Source organism: Heteronotia binoei, chromosome 4 (assembly GCF_032191835.1).
Source record: "Heteronotia binoei isolate CCM8104 ecotype False Entrance Well chromosome 4, APGP_CSIRO_Hbin_v1, whole genome shotgun sequence".
Taxonomy (NCBI): domain Eukaryota; kingdom Metazoa; phylum Chordata; class Lepidosauria; order Squamata; family Gekkonidae; genus Heteronotia; species Heteronotia binoei.
In genome coordinates this window covers 28,847,176-28,863,986 of record NC_083226.1, presented here as the reverse complement: position 1 = coordinate 28,863,986, position 16,811 = coordinate 28,847,176, and the positions used below count along the sequence as shown (strand labels likewise).

The window sequence follows — 16,811 nt, the reverse complement described above, 5'->3', positions numbered from 1 at the left end:
CAAAAGCACACTGATTAAGTCCTCTGGCTATAAAAGATTCTGCTGGCCATCTTTATAGGAGCAGTGATTTCCTTACTGAATTTTTAAAGTACTGTGTAATTGCTTTATGTTTCACTTAACCAAGAGTGGTGGGTCTGGAGTAGCAGAGATCGATCCCTTGGTCTAAGTAAAATAGAAGGAGCATCACTTTTCAAGAATAAGGCCCTCTTAATAACATCTCCTAGTTAGAGATTGTGTGTTCGAAAAAGAAACATTTCAGATGATGTACCACTGTCTCATTTGACCCTTATTCCTGATACCAGTGCCCAAAAGTGAGGTACTGTACCCTTCTTCCCCACAACCCCCTCTTTAGTTCCTGGCAGTTAGAGCTCTGCCTTGCACAACTGTTATTAAGCATAGGGCACATGGCAAATTGCCTGTTACACACACATACACACACCTCTTATCCTAAGGCAAAAATTCAAAAATGTGTCTGGCAAAGTCATCCTGTTGCAGGGCAGCTGTTGTGGCTGTGCCCGTCTTTCTCCTGTCTTACAGCAGACCCATGACAACAGAGATTTGGGCCCCCACTTTATCAGCGCAGAACAAAGTTGCACCAAGCCCTTCTCTAAAAAATTGATATTTACAGGAAGGTTAAAAGATCAGATTCCCCTCCTCCGTGCCAGACGATCATCTCATTAAATCACACAAACAACTATTATACAACTAATGGCCCAAATGCTGCTCATTCCTTATCTTTGTGACAATTCTGGTAGGTGGGAACTGCACTCCCAGGAAGAGAGGAACAGCAATGGCTGCTATTGGTGACACAAAACTCAGCCAAGTCCAGCATTGTTATCCTGTAATATAGGAAGACAGCACAGTGAAAGGGACCTAATGCAGCAAACTCTGGTTATTTTTGCCGAAGATTAGAAGATCTTCCACAGGTGGGAGGGACTCGAATCCCATGGAGAGTGTTTGATTTTCTTTTGTATCCTGCACTTCTTTATACTGACCTTCCTCCAAGAAGCTCAGTGCAACAGAGCTAATTCTCCCTTGACTGATTCTCACAACAGTATTGCAAGGGTAAATTAGGCAGAGAGAGGGTATTAGTGGCCTGGGGCCACCCACTGATTTTCTTGGCCAAGAAATGATCTGAATCTGTCCTAGCTGGATGCTTTAACCACACCACCACACAGGATGACGGAGGAGACCGCCATCTGTTAAAAAAAAAAAGGCACTACTGATCCACGCAACTCATCTTTACCTTTTCCTGACAACTTTCAGTTACCATTAAGGTTGAGGGTTGAGAACAGATGGGTGTCCTCGAGCTCTCCAAAAGATTTTGTCCATGTCCTTGGATAAAACAAGCTGAAAAATAACCATCAAAATGGGACCAGTGAAAGCCTCAGGAATGTTGGGAGCTATGTTTAATAGGGAGCCTAAATTAGAATGAATGCAAGGAATTTGAACTGCAAAATGTCTTGTATAATCATCACAGTCTGGTGTAGGTCAGAATATAAAAGGTCCCAAGGAATTCAACAATTTTGAATGGCTGTGGTGAAGTGAGACCACACGGTAGACTCAAAAGCCACATTTGTTGGCTTTGTATGGATCTTCTGCTACTGTCATTCTCACCATTGTCCATGCTAGGACTAGAAAACTTTTTTTTTTTTTGCAGAAAAGAAAGTGATGTTCTTAGGATGCTGGATTCTGCAGTACCAATATCAAATTGTGCTTGCATTGCAACTATGGTACACACGAAGCCCCAAACATACAGCAGTCTTTCTGGGATGTCTTGGTAACTAGGAAATGATTCAGGATTGTATTTTCAAATGGTTGTTTCCCCTCTTTCTCATTTTCAAAATCTGAAGTGCTTTGTGCAGTAGTTATAAGGGATGTGGCTGTTTTTACATCCAATAAGAAATTGTGCCATGTTATGGCACCACTGTTGCTCAAGTTAGCGTACGGATTGTTATAGTCCCTTCCCACAACCTCAGTGCTGGACAAACCGGCTCAGTGAACTTGGAGCGGAAGGTGTGCAGATGTGCCATCCCAAACGTTATGTTATAGAAAGACAGAAGCCCGGCTTCGTAATCCAGAAACACTCCAACTCTTTCTGGATCATCTTCTGTTCGTATTGGGATTTTCTCCCCATTGTGGAATGCCCAGTATTCAAAATCAAACCTTTTGATACACCAGGATGCCCGATTCCAGCCCAGCCGGCAAAGTTCAGAATCTCCTTTTCTCTTGATGGAAGGGTAAGTGGCTCCGATCCACCACCCTTGGCCTGCTTGGATCAAATCCACTTCCCAGTAATGGCTCCCGCTACAGAAAGAATCTCTGCTCAGGACTTGCCAGAGGCTGTCAAACCTCTGTGGACTTGAGGGATAAAACCTCCACCTCCAGCAGCAGTTTACAGAAAGAAGGTCCTTGGACAACGTCAACCTGGGGTGCAAAGTATCCAACTGCAGTGTGGGGGATCTTGCATCTGTGTGTGGAGAAAAAAAAACATTCACTGGTTCCACATCCTGGAAAAAGAAGCAATTCAAGTTCTGCAAAGACACAGGGCAAGGATGAAACAGCCATTCTGGAAGACATGGGACTGCTGCAGAAAAATCAATATCTTCATATGTTTTTCCTCTGCATTTATCTTATGCAAAGCTCCCTGAGCAACGTGACCATGATGTGCATTTCCTTGTGAGTCACAACCAACAACCTATATCAAGCACTGGGAAAACTCATGATTCAATTGGTGAATTTCACCAGGCAAAAGAGAGGAGAGAAGCAGACACGATGGGGGCCATTTTAAGCAACAGCTCTGGGTCTTCTTCCACATTCTAGTTCTTCCCTCACTTCCCAATCTTAAGTACAATGGTCAGGGTCCAAAACTCCACTTGAATAATTCTGTGTCTGCAAGGTAAATCTCTTAGAACCTGGTCACACAGACTCCTGATTGCGCACACACATACACCCATTTTGCTGGCCTGCTTCCACCCACTTTACCAGATCAGCATCAGCAATAACTACCAAGAGTTTGCCTGCCATTAGCAGGCACCTGGAAAATCTCAGACCTTTTCAGAGTGCCTGGGCTGGCTAGTTTCCTGCCCTCCCCCCCTCTGACATGCAGCTGGCCTCAGAATTCTGTGCTCTTAGAGTCTTGTTTAGAACTCAACAGACAGTTCTTTTCTCCCCTTTACAGTGACTTTATAAAGTCCTATCTTTTTCTGCATATCAGGGGAATTACCCCAAGTATACCTGTTTTATCTGTGGGTGGCCTTGCTGTGTGGCTTTTTTTTTAAAATCTATATGAGGACCAGACGGAGTGGAGCCAGCCATTTACTGATAAAGGAAAAATTAAAGGGTGTGCAGGAGAACCTGCTGCTTGACTCTGGGTAATTGGAACTAGGCCCATAGCCAGAAGATTTTGGGTGGAGGGGCCCAGGTGAAAAAAAATTGGTGGGGAGGCCGCAGGGCTTGGCTGCTGCTTCCAGGTTCTGCTTTCGACTTCCACCTGCCCCCAGGCGAGGATCACTTCCCCCTTCTACTCAAGAGAAAGCCCATGCCTGCCTGAGCAGCCTGCAGCAGGCCAGAGTCCGACCGTGGGGTGGGGTGGGAGAAATGCCAGCAGGGAAGAAGCCCCCCCCCCCCCCGCAACCTTGTCACACCTAGTATATGCACTTGCAGCTCTCCTACAAAACCAGCTACATTGAAGAATCACAAGTGATTAATTTTCAGTCTGCTACGGCAGGCAGCTAAAATCCTTGTACTGAAAAATGATGCTTTCCCCCATGAATCGCTTGGCAGTCCGTGGAACAGTCAGCCGCTTACAGAAGTGGGATGGGCCATTGATGGGCGGGGTTTAGACTCTTAGCGACCCTCTCGGTCTCCTCCTCTGCTCAGGCAGTAACATTTGTTACCACTCTCAGCCCTCTAAGAAGGACGAGTTGGAATGTGCTATTATAGCAGGGAGGAGCAAGATATCATGGTGTGTTTCAGTGCTCGGCAAAGTCACTGTCATTTTAACTAAGCTGCCAGTGCTGAGTGACAGCCGCCAAACGGTCATGCTGTGCTGAGCAGACTTTCATTTGTTGCTGAGGGCTTCAGGAAGGACATAACTCTCCCTCCCCCTTTTAGGATGCAAGTTGTTCAGCCCAATGGGCAACCACTTCCTCCTTCAGCTCACTTGCCTTTCCAGATCTTTGCTGCCGCCTCAGAGGCAGAGGACAGTTTGGGAAAGGGCCTGTGGTAGCACGGAGCCCCTGTTCACGCGGGCGTCTGCAGCCCCCAGGTGTTGTTACTTTCTCTCTCGCTCACTCTCGCTGTCCGCCTTTCTCTCGCTTCCCCCTCTGCGCTGTTGCTCTCTCTCTCTTGCTCACTCTCTTGCTGTTTCTCCCTCGCCCCTTTTAACTCGGCTGCACCACCTCTGCTCAGCAGACCCTGCTTGGAAAGCCAGGTTCCTAGAGGGTGGCTTCAATGGAGGGGCCCTATAGAGGGAAGGGTGATTTAAACAGAGGGGTCGTGCCCCCCCATGCCCCTAATGTAGCTAAGGGCCTGATTGGAACTCAGGCCTGATTCACATGTCCCTCTGTCTTCATCTCCCTAGCGTGATCTTGGCTTGTGTTTCTTGGCCACTCTGGAATGTGCTGGAATACTGGTCACAGGCTCTGACTTGATAAACAACTGCTCTGCAGAACTTCAGATTATTTATGTAGTGGTTTACAGAGGCACATACGTACAATTTTAAAAATCTAGAATGTCACCCCAGTGCAATGCCAATGCTTCCCGGTTGAGCTGGAAGTGACATGCTGTAGCGACAAAGATCACTGCCACCCCAATAAGTACCCACCCCATACCATCTTCTGCTGGTTGCTAGGCAGGGCTTTTCTTGTAGCAGGAATTCCTTTGCATATTGGGCTACACACCCCTGATGTAGCCAATCGTCCTGGAGCTTATAGTAGGCCCTTTACTAAGAACCCTGTAAGCTCTTCAAGCATTGGCTACATCAGAAGTTCCTGCTACAAAAAAAGGCCTGTTGCCAAGTCATGATTGGCAACCTGACCTGAGGGGGAGGATTTCAGAGGTGGGTTTCCAATTCCCATCTGTCTATTCTCCTCACTCTCCTCTTGGGCCGTCAGCCATGTCACTGTCCCTAACAGCAAAATGGTTGGCTCCCAATATGACAATAAAACTACTACATTGTTATAATTTATTATAAATGGTTTTGACAACAAGGGAACAGCCACAAAAAAAAAGTAAAGTCCTCTGCCTATTCAGGGAATTTTCAAGGTACATAAATATGATTTTGAAAATTATCAAAAAGGTTTCTGGGGCCTGGTCTGATGAAGAACGAAAATACTCCAGAAGGAACTTCTGGAAGCAGTCAGGGGGAAATGAGAGAGGAGACAAACAGACCTGAAAGTTTAGAGGAGGAAGGGGTATGGGATGTCCCAATTATTACCCCTTCCTTCGATCTGCTAATTTTTATGGGGAAAGTAAATGCTGCACCAACCAACATCTGTGATTTCTTCCCAATTACCACTAGAAAGTCCCCAGTTACCACTACAGAGTCCAGTAAAAGGAGAAAGTTTGAGTCCAGTGGCACCTTTAAGATGCTTTCATGTGCAGGCACACTTCTTCAGATAAGTGTGCATGCACATGAAAGCTTTTACTCAGAATTAAACTTTGTTGGTCTTAACAGTGCTACTGGACTCAAATTTTGTTTTTTTTCTTCAGACCAATACAGCTACCCACCTGAATCCATCTAAAAGGAGAATGATTCCAAATACTGCACACTTTGCATTTAAAAAAAATAACATGTTCTAAAACACTCCAAGTGGCACATGAAGCACTGAGTTTATGACCAGATTTGGCAGGAGGGAGGGAAATGAGCGTCATGTTTTATGAGCATTTACGTACGCTTTAGAAAGAGCAACCGATCAGTGCAAGAGTTCACTTTCAGCAAGACACCGGGCTCCTTCTTCAAAGTGGAGTCGAGACTGCTGAAAACATCTTCACAGGTAAGAAACAAAAACAAAAGAAAAGGTGTTCAGTCTTTCCAGGAAGCACACACACCTGCTGCTACATATGGTGGGATTTTTTGTTTTGTTTTTTTTACAAAGAGGAAAAATAATTACTTTTCATGTTGCTTTTTATTTTCTGCACAACCTCAAATGACAGCAAACCAGAAGGTGATATTCAGATCCTGTCTGCTCATGTTACAAGCTGTTCGACAATATTATCTAATTTTAAAACAACTATCCTTATTGAGAAATGGATGCTTTTTGTTATGTATTGGAATGTGCAATATCAAGATAATACACAACCTCTTGCATTTTTCCAGTGTATGATGGAATACACTTATCTATCCATCTATCCATCCATCCTCTATCTGTTGTAACAATCATATATGCATTATTAACAGTTTATTGGTTTTAAATCATGAAACTGTACAATTATAAATAATACAAGTATAAATAAAACATGTATGATTGTTGACAAGTCTATCTCTGTATTTATCTCAATCCATATAATAAATTTTAAACTTAAAAAAAACCCTCTTGAAATAAGGTGATCATATCTGATATACATTCCAGAAACAACCACTATATATAGAAACAGCAAACCTCTGGTCACCAGTGCTACAAGGCAACATTAGCCTTGGTCTCTGTGTCCTTTTTGTTGGTCCTCCAGGTAACTGTGTGAAACAGGATGCTGGACTAGATGAACCACTGGTCTGATCAAGCAGGGTTTTTCTTATGTTCTTATTTAACAGGAAAATACTGTGGTGGAATCCCATCTCAAAACATTCTTTTAGAGTTCTAGCTCCTTTCCCCACAGCAAAATAGTGGCAACAGTACAGAGGTTCCCTGACAATTCTCCACATGATGACAATGCTCACAATCTGAAGTAATGAACTCACCCTGACTGCAGTACCAGTATACATTACATGAACAGATGAAGCTTCCTTATACTGAATCAGACCCTTGGTCTATCAAGGTCAGTACCGACAGGCAGCTAGTCTTCAGGGTCTCAGGCAGAGGTCTTTCACATCATCCACTACCTGGTCCTTTTAACAGGGGATGCTGGGGATTGAACCTGGGACTTTCTGCATGCCAAGAAGATGCTCAACCACTTGGCCATGGCCCCTCCTTGTCCCAAAATTTGTAACAGCAAACAAGTAGGGTAGGTAACATCTTGCAGTTCTACAGGTAACATCATGCAGGTTGTCAACTGCTTGGTGCTTTCTCACATACCTTCCTTGAGTCGTGTTTTGAGTGGCTTCCGCAAGATGGACTGAATGGTCTCCACAAAACGTCTGACATGGTTGACGAGGTGCTCAAATGAGATGGGCACTGCTACCCACTGCTCTGCGGGTATTTTCTGCTTCGCTATTTCCTTCTCTACGGTGGTATAGTCCTGGAGATCCAAAGATGAATGCTGTCTTTATGGCCAAGGTTTGTTAGTTCATTTTTTTTACTATAAAACATCTGTGTCCCACCTCACCTCCAAAGTGGATAAAAGCTGCAATTCTATACAATGCTTACCAGGGAGAAAGCCCAATTTAAAGTAGTGGGACTTTCCTTTGAGTAGATGCATGCAAAAGATAGGGTTGCAGAAACCTTCCAGGGGAGACTTTCAACACACTTCAGATTGGCAGAGAGAGCCCACAGACCTACCTTTAGTAAATAAAGAGGGTCTGGCCGCAGCTGGATTTGTCTGATCCTGTCTGAGAAACTGTCTATGAGCCTTATTTGCCTCTCACTCTCCTCCATCTGCTCTTCATACTTCCTCAGGATCTGTTGGCCCTTCTCCTCTATGTATTGTTTGGCCAATACCTCTTCCTCCTCAAACAATAGGCGGATTTCCGCAAGCTTCCCTGTCAACCAAGTTTTACTTGCCGTCATGTGTTCCTGCAGGGCAAAAAAGAAAATGTAGGGGCAAATTAATCGCCCCCAAGTTTCATAAGCCTATTGTGAGAAGAGAATATTCTGAGAGGACTAAGCAAACATTCTGCACCATTTAAAAAATCTGACACATTATCAACAAGAATCACCATTTATCTCATCAGTGGGCGCTCTTCTACAGAAAGACACTCTCTGCCATCACTTACACATCCAATTATTACTTTGGCTGGCCCTTGATTATTTTTACTAGCAAAGAGGGTTGCCAGCTCCAGGTTGAGAAATACCTGGAGATTTTGGGGGTGGAGCCTGAGGAGGACAGGGTTTGGGGAGGGACTACAATAGGGTGCTGTAGAGCCCACCTTCCAAAGAGGCCATTTTCTCCAGGTGAACTAATCTCTGTCACATGGAATCAGCTGTAGTAGTGGGAGACCTCCAGCCACCGCCTGGAAGTTGTAAGCCTAACTGGCACACCCATTGCCTTACATGGAAGTTAGGCCTGCTTTTGGGCAAACCAATTCCAGGATGTGTTCCCTGAAAAGTGAACTGCCCCCTATTCCCCTACCCCACTTCTAAGACCAACCCAAGACTTTTCCTGCCTCTTTGTTTCCAAGACCAGGAAGGATATTTTCTTGTCTTGCCTGAATGACTAGGGCCAAAGTCCCCTTCCAAACTGAGTTTTTGTCTCCCCTAAAACTACCCTTGTCTACTCTCAACTGACACAAGGTCCTGCTTTCCCCTCACCCCCAAAGGCTGGCTTGTGTTGATGCTGGACTCTTTATTGGATCCGAGGATCCAGTTATCAATTTCTCTTTCCTCTCCCCCCCCTTCTGCCTAACCGGTTTGGATTCCTCAATGCTTGGAATCAGTTTCACATCTAAATAGCTAAGTACCCAGATTTTATGCACTGCTTCATTCCACCACCCCCCCCCCCAATACAATTTTACCACTGATTTTTATACACTGGGCTCTCTGTATATTCTTTTCAGACTTCCAAACTCGCAGTGGGGCTTCACTACTAAGACTAGTGCATGGGTCATTTCTCCAGCTGGCACATTAAGATTATTTAGGCTTGGGAAAACAATATTGTTCCCCATGAAATTTTTGCTTGGTAAATTTTGTACTTGAATAAAATTCAAGCAAATACTTCTGATGAAGTGAGCTCTGGCTCACATAAAAACACGTGCAGGAATAAATTTTTGTTAATCTTTAAAGTACCACTGAACTCTTGTTTATTCTACTAACACGGTTACCTGTTGCAAATTAGCCTAAGTAGACGTAGCTTACAAAAAAAAAAAGCACTGTAGGGAACATGACACTCAACCCAAATGATGTGGCAACTGAACCCCAAGTCTAAAAGCTGTTTGTTCTGTTTCTGTTAAGAAACCAGCGACTAAGCAGCCCGGTGGCAGCCTGCCAAATTGAAAACCAGGTGGAAGGCACCTGTTTGCTCTTTTTTATCTGCAGTTTTTCTGCCCTTTGGTCCAGGTGAAAAAGAGCGGCACAGGCAAGCTGATCTTCTGATAGCTTATTTCAGCAGCCTGCTCTGCAGACATACCAAGGGGTTGCTATAAAGGGGGGCACTAATGCATCTTCCCTGCTTTATAAATTATTGGGAGAAGAACATTGTTCATTGTGTCCCTCCACCACTCCCAAATTTATTCTCTGTTGTGGCTGCCAGTTTGCTTTGGAGAAGAATGAAAATAAACAAGGTATTGATAGTATTACCTATTAAGTCCCTTAAACCAGCAACAGGGCTTTATCAGTGGTAGCACCCATTCTGGAATGCTCTCCCCCCTGAGGTTTTCCAAGCACCTATTTTAGTGTCTTTTAGTTGCCAAGCCAAAATTTTTCTTTTCTTTAGGTTTTTAACTGAAAAAAGTTTCATGCATTTAAAAGGTATTTTATAGTCTTGTCTGCTTCTATTTACAGATACCATTTTAGGCTACTGAACACTCTTTTATGGCTCATTTTTGTACTGATAATTCTTACGTTACTTTCCATTTTCACCTTACCTTAAGGTCATTAGCAGCTTTTTCAATATGCTTTGTGTTGTCAGTTTCCTGCTTCTTCTTCAATGATAACTGCTTCAAGCATGATGCCATCATCACCTGTGTTGCATGTAAGAAAGCACAACTGAAACAGTAGCTTATCTTCAGCACGGTCTTATTAATATAAGGCTCCAGTAGGGAAACTGCAAGAACTTGCATGCTGAGGGAAATCACATCCTCCTCACTGCTGGTCCTGCCCCCTGCCCCAGGCAGCACCTGTGACCTGCCACCTTTCCCTCTGGACCTGCCCTCTCATGTAAGTCCCCTACTCAGTCTCTGTCATGAGCCCTGACGAGGAGGAGCTGGAAGGGTTAACAGACCTGGAAGAGTTGCCAGCCAGTTCCTCAGCTGAACAAACAGCAGCTGGCCCATCAATCACTCGCCAGGCACCAGTGTCAGCTGTCGATGATCAATCTCCTCCAAGCTCTCCTCCTCCCATCTCAAGAGTTCGAAGCAGGCTCCGGAAAGAACTTTCAGAGCGAAGACATGAGGCATGCCAATGCTTCAGATCTCTCAGCCCTGAGTTCTAGCAGAGTCACTGCCACCCAGGGAGCAGGCTGATTGAGACTCCCATATAGCTCCCACCCAGGACCTGGTAAACTTGTGGATGCAACAAGTCTATTCTCTGGCTCGCATCCACACTCCTTCTTGATCCTGACCTGCTTGATTTCCTTGGCACCCTGACCTTTTGGCTTTTGGACATTGACTTCTGATTCCGGTTTATGATTCTGCATTGGTGACTTGGCTCCTGCTTGACTTCCTGGACTTCCTCTGCCTAGTTTGCTTAGTGGCAGAGCCGGCCCTGCTGTTTAGTAGTCCGGTGCAAGAGAAGGGAATGGTTGAATTATAAAGGAAATAAGATGGCAACGAATGAATCCTCTCCTCAGATTATTACTATTTCTGAAAGCAGTAGGAAACAAATACTTAGCATCTGTATAGTACTGCAAAACATTCAAAGTGCTTCCACTCATTTTTTAAAAAATGATCACTACAACGACTCTGCAAGGAAGGTAACAGTGACAGTCAATGTGGTGTAGTGATGACATTACTGGATTATGACTTAAAAGACTCAGGGTGCAATCCTAAAGGCAGTTTCCTGGGAATAAGCCCCATTTCATAACATGGGACTTACTCCAAGCAGAACAGTTCAAATCCTTACTGAAGCCAAGGAGCAACTTGAATAACCTTGGAACAGTCTCTCTTGTTTATCCTACCTCCCAGGGTTGTTGTAAGGAGATAACAGGGAGAACAATGTTGACTGCTCTGAGCTCCTGGGAGGAGGAGCAGGATAAGAATGGGATATATACTGTTGCTATCTTTGTATCACATTATTTTGGGGCTGCCCAGTTTATGACAAAGGCAAAGCTCAGATCAGAGACTTCCTAATTCATACCTCAGTCTTAGCTGCTATTCAACACCAGCAGCAGCTGTCATGAGTTTCAAACATTCAGGCTCCTGCTAAAAATTCTAACTCAGAATCTATGATGAAGGCCTGAAAGCATTAAGAGTTTCCAAAACAGCTTAAATTTGCATGCAGCTAATTAGGGTTATCATATTTAACACATCTATTCCCAGTTTTGAGCTAGCCCTGAGAATAAATCCCCCTCACATCTCAAAATATTAACCCACAAGAATATTAACTAGACTGCCTGCCTCCACATGGCAACCATCTGTGGCAATCCATCAGCCTAAAGGGACTAAAGAAGAGAGCCCTGGCTCTTCCTGTTGACAAGGACTTCTTTACCTGGCATCAGGTGGTTCTTTACATGCTTGTTTTCACTGACTGATCAGTGGGGACCAATTTTAATCGGTAAGCTAAGAGAATTTTGTTTTTTAAAGCTACTTTGGTACTGGTGTGTTCTTGAGTTGCAGAAACAGACTTCTGCTTTGCCTTTTCAGCTCTGGTACAAAAAGTGCCAGATATCAACTGTTTTGTGGCTTCTCTTATGTTCTTATTGCATATTAGGCCACATTCCCCTGATGCAGCCAATCCTCCAAGAGCTTACAGTAGACCCTGTAAGATCTCTGTAAGCTCTTGAGGGATTGGCTACATCAGGGGCATGTGGCCTAATATGCAAAGGAGTTTCTGCTACAACCCCCTCCCTTGCATGTTACTGTATTTATTTGAGTCACCTGACAGCTCTTGACTGGACAACCGTTTGTGGGTGGGTGTGTCATGTTTGTTGGAACCTGGCCATTGAGACACCTGTGTACCATTGATGCCTGATGCCACAGTAAGTGTACTTTGCCATTGGAAACAGGGTTCAAAAAACTAATGCATGCATAAGCAATCCCTAAACAATCCCAGGCAAAATGAACTCAGGTTTCTGTTCTGCATTTGCAAAACTGGAACAACTATGGCTATTTCTTTCAGGGTTATTGACAGCACAAAAGCAGCTCAAATACTCTTAGAAGAGTACCCAATAGGTGAAGAATGCAATTTTTGCGACGGAAGCCCCATGTTTAAGCAAGGACTACTTCCCTTGAAATAGCAGCAAGTGGCCCTGAGCTCTCCTCATAATACAAGCACCTAATAATGACAACCCCTCAAGTGCAACCAAAAATTGTTCCAAAGGAAAAGATGACATGTTGAGATGCTGCTGGTATAGTTCTGAAAAGCAAATGTAAATAGACAACAAGCAAAGCAAAGTGGTTCTCTTTAAAGTTCTGTACCGTGTCCATACCAGAGTACAATTAAATTCTTTTGGCACTGGTTGGTATGCTGGAACAAATTCACAAGGACAGAAAAATACATATTTTATTAGGAACTGCCTAGGCAAATTTAGATTGTACACAGGGGTACCCAAAATTGTTTCAGTGGCAGCTGCCCCTACAGTGTTGTTTTTATTCTCTCTCACTCCTCTTTTCAATGTATTTTTAAATGAGCTCCCTTTCCCCTAGTACTAGGGCTTCCTGGGGGTGCGTGCCTCCACTTCCCGCAGCAACCCTTTTGTGGTTGGCTCCACCTCCTGTGGGAGACATTTTTGGTTGCATCCACCATCCTTTGTCAGAATTCAAAAGACGACTAAAGGCTAGAAAAAGGATGGGTACCCTTATACCCCAATACCTGGCATACACAATTGGTGGGTTCACACTACACTAAATAATGCATTTTGCAACTGGATTTTTACTGTGTAAAAATAGCAAAAATCCAGTTGCAAAACAACTGCAAACAATACAAACTTAAATTACAAGATGAGGCAAGCAATGATATGTAAAAATTTCAAGTGCTGTCAGTTCTCATGCAAATTACTGCAGCTTGTGGCTTTTGGAGGAGTCTTTTAAAATGCATAAAAACTTCTTCAATACAAGTTTGAAATCCCTGTAGAGAAATGACCGGATCAAAATTAGTTTCGAGAAAAATGTTGCTGCAGCAGCACCAGAACTCATCTCACCAAAACAGATGTAGATGCTTCGAACAGCAATGATGCAAAACAGCTGTGAGAACGTTAGGTAATGTAGAAGATATTGGATTTATATCCCGCCCTCCACTCCGAAGAGTCTCAGAGCGGCTCACAATCTCCTTTACCTTCCTCCCCCACAACAAACACCCTGTGAGGTGGGTGGGGCTGGAGACGGCTCCCACAGCAGCTGCCCTTTCAAGGACAACCTCTGCCAGAGCTATGGCTGACCCAAGGCCATGCTAGCAGGTGCAAGTGAAGGAGTGGGGAATCAAACCAGGTTCTCCCAGATAAGAGTCTGCACACTTAACCACTACACCAAACTGGCTCTCCATGTAAAAGGTGAGTTTCCAATGCGGTGAGAGAGAGTCACAAACTGTCAGTGTAAAAGCACCCTACGTCTTCCTTTGTTGATTCTTGAGGAGTGGAATGATTTTGAGCCAGCAAACAAAGGCATCCAGATTCCCTGCAGCTAAGAAGGGCAGGAGACTCAGGAAGCCAGAACCATAACTAGATGGGGGCCATGGGGGAAGCACTCCCTCCCAATCTGCCAGACATGCTCTCTCCTGAACCCCCAACCCCCTCCCATTGTTTATGCTTTACTAATCAAATCAGTACTTCCTAGCATCCCCTTCAGAAAAAAAATCTAGACGTGGGCCTGCAGAAGCATCACTGCTGTCCAGAAAGCCCAGGGGAGAGGGAAGGATGCCAAAGGGGATGTTGTTTTTCCAGCACTTGCAAGAAGTATACCTGTCCAGTATGAGAAATAAAACAGAAGTCAACTGGCAGACTCAAGACTAACAATGTTCATTCCAGCATAAATTTTCCCGAGCCAGGGAGCTCAGGAAAGCTTTGTGTGTGTGTAAAAGTGCCATCAAGTCACAGCTGATTTACACAGACCCCAGCAAAGGGCTTTCAAGGCAAGTGAGAAGCAGAGGTGGCTTGCCATTGCCTTTCTCTCCAAACTGCAGGGGTGGCCAAAGGTGCTTAATGTAAGAGCCACAGAGAATAAACATCAGATGTAGGTAGGGAAGGAAGGAAGGAAGGAAGGAAGGAAGGAAGGAAGGAAGGAAGGAAGGAAGGAAGGAAGGAAGGAAGGAAGGAAGGAAGGAAGGAAGGAAGGAAGGAAGGAAGGAAGGAAGGAAGGAACTTTAAATGCATTCTCCAAGCCACCATCTGGCTTGGCTTGACGAAGTAATTTTTAGAAGAATAATGCCTTCTCCAAACTGGCAGACAGGGCCGTGGGGGCTTTGAGAACTACACAATATGTTTATTTATTTATTTATTTAGGATTTATATCCCGCCCTTCCCACAAAGTGGCTCAGGGCGGCTTACAACAGAGAGTCGAACATAAAATTAATAACGTGTCAAAGAGCCACATGTGGCTCCCAAGCTACAGTTTGGCCACCCCTGCTCCAGAGTTTTCCTTGGTGTCTTCTTTCCAAGTACCAACTCTGCTTAGCTTCTGAGATCTGATGAGATCAGGCTATATACTATGCCGTCTTCCCTCCAAAGGAAAGCTTTATGCTGGAATAAACGTAGCTCATCTCTATGGTGCCAAGGGACTCCTGTTTGATTTTGCAGCAAAAGCCTAACTTGGCTGTCCCTCTGGAATTATTACCATGGAGGACACTGTCTAGTGCGTGGTGCCAACTGACCATAAGCAAAACTGCTACTGGCCTGCTCCTGTGCTCTTAAATGCCGCTTTTTCTACAAAGCCCCCAGGCAAAAGTTTTCCATGCCACAGAAATTAGTGCTAGCCATGTTCGTGTGATGGTAACTCAAACAGGTTTTAAAAAAAAACATAAGAGAAGTCATGTTGGATCAGGCCAATGGCCCATCCAGTCCAACACTCTGTGTCACACAGTGGCCAAAAAACCCCCAAGTGCCATCAGGAGGTCCATCAGTGGGGCCAGGACACTAGAAGCCCTCCGACTGTGCCCCCCAAGCACCAAGAAAGCACAGATGCAGAGGCCGGCGAAAGAGCTGACAGCCTCGCTGAGATGAGAAAAATCCCTACTTCTTCCCATTCCACTGAGGTTCTGCAGGAAGGTCAAATGAGGGGCATTCTTCATTTGGGCACCTCCCTTACCTGTTTCCCTCTGGCCGCTTGGGCGACGAGGCTGACCCGGTGGCCGCGGTGAGGGCCCAGCGCCGGGCAAAGCGCGCACACGCAGAGCGCGCACTCCTCGCAGAAAAGCTCCAAGGGGCGGCCGCGGTGGTCTGAGCAGCAGGGCGCCAGTTCCTGCAGAGAGCGCAGCTCCTCCGCCGCCTCCTGGGCCGGGCGCACGCGGTGGCCTCGGAAAGCCGCGCCGGCCACGCCGCCGCCATCCTCGCCCAGGTGGGGCCGCGCGTGGGCCTCGCAGAAGGAGCTCTGGCAGGTGAGGCAGCTCCACTCCGCCGTCCTCGGCTCCTCCGGAGGCGCGCACAACTCGCAGAGCGGGCCGCAGCTCGACGCCTCCGACTCCCATCGCGCCATGGAGCCTGGAGCACTGAGAGGAGGGTGAGAAGATGCAGCGGCCAAGGCGGGGCGGAGTAGGGCGAAGCCACGCGAACTTCGCCTCCCCCGCCCAGAGTTTCGCCTTTCTTGAAGCTGGAGGGAAAGAAAAGAATTGGCGCGAATTAGAAAGCGCGCCCTCTCCTCGTGTGGGCGAGGGGGGATTCAAATAAAAGTGTGTGCGTGAAGGGGAAAGCGCACTGGTTCTTCCTCGAAGCAAGCCTTAAACAAACATCGCTTCGCTACGCCTTTGGGCACCAAACGGGATGTTTGGACTATGAACTTGGGCTGTGGCTTCAGCGCATTGCGCTTCGCAAGGCAAAAGGCCAAGAACAATCCTCTGCACCGCCAGCTCAAATAACCATAGCAGGTGAAGGAAAGGGCGGCGGGAGAGCGGCTGCTAATCCAAGCATTGAATAGGCCTCTACGCATGTTATAGGAGGAGCGCAATCCAGTCTGCATTCATTTTACAGATGAAACCAGGGACCAGTACCTGGGTAGATGAAGGGTTTTGTTGTGTATCCAGACCTGAATGAAGGCTCTTGTGTGGATTCCTGCCTGGTTTATTGGAGCCATAAGGACTGAGCTTGGGGACTCAGGAACAATGGAAAGCAGGATCCAAATACCTGTTGGCGTAAGCCAATCATAAGCCCCTGACCAGTTTGAATGACCCAATGGCATGATAGCATGGGAACCTTGATATGTATATAGTTGGCCCTGGAGGCCCAGTTCGTCAGTCTTACAGGGCAGCTCTATACTATGCTGTACTTAATAAAGTTCAGCTATACATGCATTTATTGTTTTCAAACAATTTTATTAGTAACATATGGTAATAAATTTCAATTTCTTACTTCATTAATAATTGCTTTTTAAAAATCTATCCCATATATTACTTTCTACCCCCCCCCTTCGTTACTTGACCCCCGCTGGTGTTATATACTTAAAATCTTAATAGTAAAGTTACCCTTAATTAATAAGA

At 45.4% G+C, this 16,811-nt stretch overlaps 1 protein-coding gene across 1 annotated transcript; it reads right to left on the bottom strand.

The window, feature by feature from the left end:
- Window positions 1–1,392: 1,392 nt before the first annotated feature.
- Window positions 1,393–15,941, bottom strand: TRIM14 (tripartite motif containing 14). Its single transcript, XM_060237031.1, has 6 exons — window positions 15,428–15,941; window positions 9,899–9,994; window positions 7,659–7,892; window positions 7,236–7,398; window positions 5,899–5,991; window positions 1,393–2,470 (listed from the first exon to the last, which is right to left on the bottom strand). The coding sequence occupies exons 1-6, from the start codon at window positions 15,812–15,814 to the stop codon at window positions 1,935–1,937; spliced, it is 1,509 nt and encodes a 502-aa protein (XP_060093014.1). The 5' UTR covers window positions 15,815–15,941; the 3' UTR covers window positions 1,393–1,934.
- Window positions 15,942–16,811: the final 870 nt, after the last annotated feature.

Bases quoted from the DNA above. Each gene is read 5' to 3' on its own strand.
- TRIM14 (XM_060237031.1), bottom strand. From the start codon at position 15,814: ATGGCGCGATGGGAGTCGGAGGCGTCGAGCTGCGGCCCGCTCTGCGAG. The intron at 9,995-15,427 runs GTAAGGGAGGTG...CATGCAACACAG, and splicing joins AAGCGGCCAGAGGGAAACAG to GTGATGATGGCATCATGCTT. The intron at 5,992-7,235 runs GTATGTGAGAAA...TTACCTGTGAAG, and splicing joins CAAAACACGACTCAAGGAAG to ATGTTTTCAGCAGTCTCGAC.